Here is a 5,880-nt window from a genome sequence, read left to right on the forward strand (position 1 = left end):
TGTTTCTTAGTCCTTCATCGTTATCAGCCCATTTCCAAAGAGAATAATTTGGTGTGTTTGGATCCTTCATATGCAGAAAAAATTAATCAATTAATTAACCAGCCAAAGAGGGAAAACGACATTAACTAAGAAAGTATGTATACAAAAGGTATGATAACTCGGGACAAACCCTAATTTTTTTCCAGAATTCTTCTTAGTGGTTGAAGTCCAAATTTGCGATGGGAACCCACAATCACAAGGGTATGAATCATCAACCATCTTATTTGTCTTTGAAACGTTAGAGCTTGAGGATGATATTATGGATTTGGCAGAACAAGATGAAGCCATCACAGATGCTGAAGAAGGAGACGGTGCACGAGAAGAAACCCAGGAGTGCTCTTCCCTTATTATGAGCAAAAGCCCTAATTTGTTTTAAGGAAATACACATAAATGTTATGTGATTAATTTTAGGCCGCCTCATCAATTTTTTAATCCTACTCATCAAGTAACCGGTTGCCATTAGGTAACATTTGAACAAACGATATACTTTCTTGGTGTTTTTTATACAACACCCTTACTTGGTATTTTTTTGAACAACCAGGACTTCGGTGTTTTTTTTAACATTTCTGAAACATTCTAACTTTTATAATATAAAGTCATTTTCCCATTCCAAAAGTCATAACCAAAACGCAAAGGGTTTATAAGAGCTGTTCATCGCTCATGTACTGAATGATACAATTCCACCGAGAACGAAGATTTTAGCAGTTCAGATATGGAGAGAACTCCAGCAGCTTGTGCCATGGACTGGAGCATTCATCTCGACAAAGCCTTACGCTCCAACAACCCTGGTCTGACTCCCTTTTACTTTATTCACTATCATCTTGTTTCTAAAATCTCTCTGATTTCATCTCCTAGGGTTTTTATTACTTTAACGAGATTGTTGCTGTTATCACTAATCTTGTCGAAAAAATCAACAAAGCAAATCTTATAACACACGCAATGTACTTTTGAATCATGTGTTTTTTCAGGCAAACGAATGGAAGCCATACGAGAGGTTGGGGCTAGGCTGGAGCGATGGAGCAAGGAACCCGAGCTTTCAATGGCTGAATTTGACATGTTTGGCTTAGTCCCTGGAGAAGATAAGCTATTTGCAAATGCCATCCTTCTCCGGTTAGCAGACACATTTATGTCCAGTGACAAACAGACCAAGCTTTGTGTTGTAAAGATCTTCTTGAGTGAGCTGAAGCAAAGGAAAACAAAAGGTTTCAATAGAAAAAACAAAGGAATTCTGCTGAAAAATAAAGTAGAGAATCACTTGGAACTTTTGAGAAGAGTAAAAGTGTGTTTTAACTCTGGTGATGAGGATGTTAGAGCACTGGCGTTAGCTCTTTTTGGTTGCTGGTCTGACTTTGCTAAAGATAATGCAGACATTCGTTATCTTATCTTATCTAGTGTTGTATCATGCCATGTTCTAGAGGTAAGAATAACAATCTGGATTCATGATTTCTGCAATTGTTTATTAGGTCCCATTAATGCTACTTTCAATCTTTTATTAGGTCAAGGCCTCATTATTTGCTGCTGGATGCTTTTGTGAGTTTTCAGATGACTTTGCTCGTGTTCTTCTGGAGATGTTAGTAAACATGGTTTCATCTCCTGAGATGCCAATTGCTAGTAGAGTAGCAGGAGTCCGTGCTTTTTCCAAACTTGGAAGATCTTCAACTTTATCTAGCAAAGCTTATGAGGTTCTTTTCATTTCCACCTTTTTTGTTTTTATTTTTTAAAGATTAATGTGAAACTCACAGTTAGCTCACTGCAGGAGGGGCTAAAGCTGATTTTATGTTCAATGGAAGATGATATTGTGACAAATATGATGATTTCACTTTCCATAATTGCTTCCAGATCATCAATCTTGATTTCCAGGCAGGTATAACTTTGATCCTTCAGATGATTTTATGTGTCTATTTCACTCTTCCAAATGTACATGTTTTCACTTCCTGTTTCAGGTAGACCTTCTTCTTTCATTTCTAAGCCAAGATAAGGCAATACCACTACAAGCAACATCATTAAGATGTCTACATATTTTATTATCAAGAACACGCTTTCGTTTTTCTCCTCCTACAGAACTGATCACTGCAATTTTCACTATGCTAAATGGCAAACTCCCACCACCCATGCAGTCTGATGCCCTGCATATTTTCCATGAGGTCAGTCTTTAATTAGTTTAATACATCATCATCAACAATGATATTACTGTAATATCTCTTTTCTTATCTATTTAACACAATTTGCAGATCCTGTTGTCCAAGATGTTAACTTTCAGTTGTTCTGAAATGAAAGATTCTTTCACCAAGCTATTAACTGTTGTTGAGATTATGATGCAATCTCCATTGTCATCTATCAGACTCTTTTCCATTTATGCTCTCTCAGATATATCTGGAAAGTTCACAAGAAGAGCCATGTCATATGATGAAGATGGTAGTAAAACTATGGCATCCCAAGCTATCTCATTTCTCATGACTCGGATCGCCTTGCTGGCGAACTCTCAATCTGACATGGAAATTGATCAGGAAATTAAAGGATTGCTCAAAACCATCCTTCTCCTTCTAAACAAATGCCCTAATCTTGATGAATTTGCTCTAAATGAAATCCATCTTTTTGTCAACCGCATACTGAACAAGGATGATGGAGTTTTGATTTTGCCATGTCATCTCATGTCAAAGCTTGTGGTGCGTATATCAAAAGTGGTCAATCTGTGTCTAAAAAACCTAATGAAAACTGGACCTTTGAGTATCCAAGTTCAGAATGTTGTGAAACTTCTGATTGAAGACGTGTGTGGGTCCACCTCTCTTGATTGCTATGTACACATTCTCTACTATCTTTTGTTGCATCCGCATACTAGTTCCAATTTTGATGAGTCATACCTAATTAAAAATGACATTCTTGCCCTTGAGAAAGCAAAGGAACTTGTAACAAAAGACAAGTGGTCTGCTTACAGGATTGGAAAATATGCAGCATGTAAAGGAGCATGGTTTACAGCTGGTTTTATCTTTGGAGAATTAGTAACCATGGTTAGTTCTGATTCCTTTCGCCACTGGTTAACATCTTTGACTTTATTTACCTATTCAGAAATGAAAATCCAGTATTTCAGTTTCCCAAAACAACATTCACTTCTGTTAAATTGGTTAAACTCCAACAGATCTTCTTCACCAGATTTAAGTGAAACAAACATTGAAAACCTTGATGGGGTTTGTAAACTTCTTCAGTCGTCAAAGAACATACTGTCTACCAATGGTGTGATGCCAAGTCATCAACACTACTTCCATATCCAGTTTTTGTCTCTAAGATCAAAAGTTATGGAAACTGTAGCTCATATCTTTAAGCTCTTGGGTACTCTAACTGTTTCCTTTCAACCTCTTGAACAGCTATCTAAACGTTTATTGAAAGTAGCACATGAGTATGATCTATTTGCCACGTCATTCATTGACATGGATCACACAAGTAGAATGATAATATCATTACACGCGTTAAGTTGTTCAGTCTTGGCCTTAATTATTATTGGTTCACAGAAGTTGCAGAGTAACTTTGATGCTATGCTTATACATGACCTTATGTCACGGATTTGGAATATAGACAGGGAGACATGTAAAGAGCTCATGTTGCTTCTAGAAACTTCTTTTGGTCAATGTGTTCCACAATCTAAAACTTTGGAGAACGTGTATGAAGTAACAAGTATTATCAAGATCTGTCTAAATGCAGCAAAAAGAAGGTGTGATAACAATGATAGATTGGAGTTTATAGTAGATACTGTGAAGAATTGGTTGAAAATTTCCTTAAGGACTCCAAAGTATTTGTTTCGTGTAAAGCCATGTGTCTCTTGTGAGCTTTTTGCCATGAATAGAGACTCTGGAAATGGTGGAAGGATCTGTGTGATGCCAGGGTATCACCTCCATCTAGATCTATGTCTTCAGTTGTGTGACATTTCACCAGAGGATAGGGCTCGGTTGACTAAACTTTATTGCATACTTCAATGTAAAATGTCGTATGAGCTACCTGGTCAAAGTAGAGGCGATAAAAGTCAAACGGATGATGATGATGACAAGATAGTGGAGTTGAATGAAAAGCTAGTGAAGTATGTGAATAATGGGGATAAGATTAGTGGTTATGATAAAGATAGGGAGATTGTGGAAACGATTGTGTGTTTTAGAGTTAATGGGGAAGAACAGGGATTTGGGAGTTGTATGGTTGATGTTTGTAGGTTTGGTTTGGGGTGTTATGAAATCAAGTGGCGTGCTGGTTGTTTGGATGTGGATGGCTCTTTTTGGAGCCTCAACTCTTCAAATTCTGCTCCATTTTTCACTGTAGAGAAGAAATGAAGTGAAACTGATCTTTCTCATTGCCTTTGATTATATGTTATTACATATATATACAACGTAAATGATATAACCCATCTACCCGGATAATTAGAGAGCTTAACTTGATACAATAAGATACACAGATATGTAATTCTAGACATGTTTAAGCAATTAGAATCCAAGATACTATAAAGAATCACATCAGAATCACAAGCTAAAGTCTTCAAGCCATGGGTCTCTAAATCCGTAACACCTACCCCATAAAGCTTACACTTATGAAAATTAATTTGAAATCCAGAGACTTTAAAGAAACAATTAATAGTTATTTACATTAACATCGTGCGATCCCACTTGCACAGGAGAAAACAATCTTGCATCGACAACATCCATCTTAGCAACATTTAACGCCTTCATAACCAAAAGAGAAGGGAAATGAGATATGGGATCTCCTTGTCGTAAACAGTGCTCTAACTACAACTTGTCCATGGGTAGATGTGACAATTCATGACACGACACGACAAAAATTCTTGACATGGAACAAAATTGGGACACAACTGAATTTTGAATTCGTGTTCGTGTCAATTGTAAAAACATGATGTTGTGCCGTGTTGTGTTCAAAATTCGACACGAAATTGACACGATTTAGCATTTATTTGTTGTGTTTATCGTGTTATGTATGATTAACTATTAATTAAATAAACTGATTGTTATTTTACGTTATCTTTGTCGTGTTTGTCGTTTTTTAATTGATTTGTTTTCCTGTTAGTTAAAAAAACACATATGTCATGTTATGTTGTTTTACATAAAACATTTTCGTGACGTGTCGTAGCAGACAAAAATACGATACAATTGTCCGATTTGCCACCTCTACCCATGGGGCTACCATTAACCAGAATAGATGATCGACAAGAAGAAAGACAATTAATGATCCACATTATCCAATTAGAGCTAAATCCAAGAAACTCCATCACCATGACAAAGGAGATATTATTGTAAGCTTTTTCAAAGTCCACCTTAAAAACCATGGTTTTCTTTTTGAATTTTTTACACCGAGAAATAACTTCATTCATCAACAACGACCCAGGACTTGTCTCCCTTTCATAAGCGTAGACTGTTCCACCCGAACAATAGAACCTATGACTAAAACAAGACGATTTGCAAGAGTTTTTGCAATAATCTTATACATTACCCCTATGAGACTATGAGACTGATAAGTCTAAAATCTTTAATCGCCTTTGGATTGTTGGTGAATTGTTTCACTAAGTGTACATAAGTTTAATGGATTGACTTGTTGATCAAAATTAATCTTCATGAATATTAAACAAGTAATGAATGTGTGGCGTACATACTTGTTTAAGTTTATTCAATATTTTAAGGGCTAAATTGATTTCGGAATTGGTTTGAAGTTGGAACAAAAACAATTTCGGAATAAGTAAGTGTTGAATCGAAACTGAGTTCAGAGTATAGTTGATTTCAGACCAATACTGAGTTTGTAACTTGAAGTGATGCGAATGCGATCAGATGCGAATGAGATGTGAATGTGATCATA

General features: G+C 36.2%; 1 protein-coding gene across 2 annotated transcripts; it reads left to right on the forward strand.

Annotated features, from left to right (window-relative positions):
• Positions 1-673: 673 nt before the first annotated feature.
• On the forward strand, positions 674-5,051 carry EMB1895 (ARM repeat superfamily protein). Of its 2 annotated transcripts, XM_079067412.1 has the most exons (6): positions 674-827; positions 1,008-1,456; positions 1,536-1,721; positions 1,796-1,903; positions 1,983-2,183; positions 2,271-5,051. In XM_079067412.1, exons 1-6 carry the CDS (start codon positions 752-754, stop codon positions 4,350-4,352), a joined length of 3,102 nt encoding a protein of 1,033 aa, XP_078923538.1. In that variant the 5' UTR covers positions 674-751; the 3' UTR covers positions 4,353-5,051. The 2 variants fall into 2 exon arrangements, with proteins under 2 accessions (XP_078923538.1, XP_078923539.1); XM_079067413.1 differs by lacking the exon at positions 674-827 and having other exon boundaries at positions 1,318-1,456; positions 1,582-1,721.
• The last annotated feature ends 829 nt before the right edge of the window (positions 5,052-5,880 follow it).

Source organism: Lactuca virosa, chromosome 8, assembly GCF_052849685.1.
Source record: "Lactuca virosa cultivar CGN04683 chromosome 8, Lactuca_virosa_CGN04683_v6, whole genome shotgun sequence".
Taxonomy (NCBI): domain Eukaryota; kingdom Viridiplantae; phylum Streptophyta; class Magnoliopsida; order Asterales; family Asteraceae; genus Lactuca; species Lactuca virosa.

Coding starts and splice junctions, on each gene's coding strand:
- EMB1895 (XM_079067412.1), top strand. CDS start 752: ATGGAGAGAACTCCAGCAGCTTGTGCCATGGACTGGAGCATTCATCTC. Junction 1,904..1,982: donor CAATCTTGATTTCCAGGCAG/GTATAACTTTGA, acceptor TTCCTGTTTCAG/GTAGACCTTCTTCTTTCATT. Junction 2,184..2,270: donor CCCTGCATATTTTCCATGAG/GTCAGTCTTTAA, acceptor CACAATTTGCAG/ATCCTGTTGTCCAAGATGTT.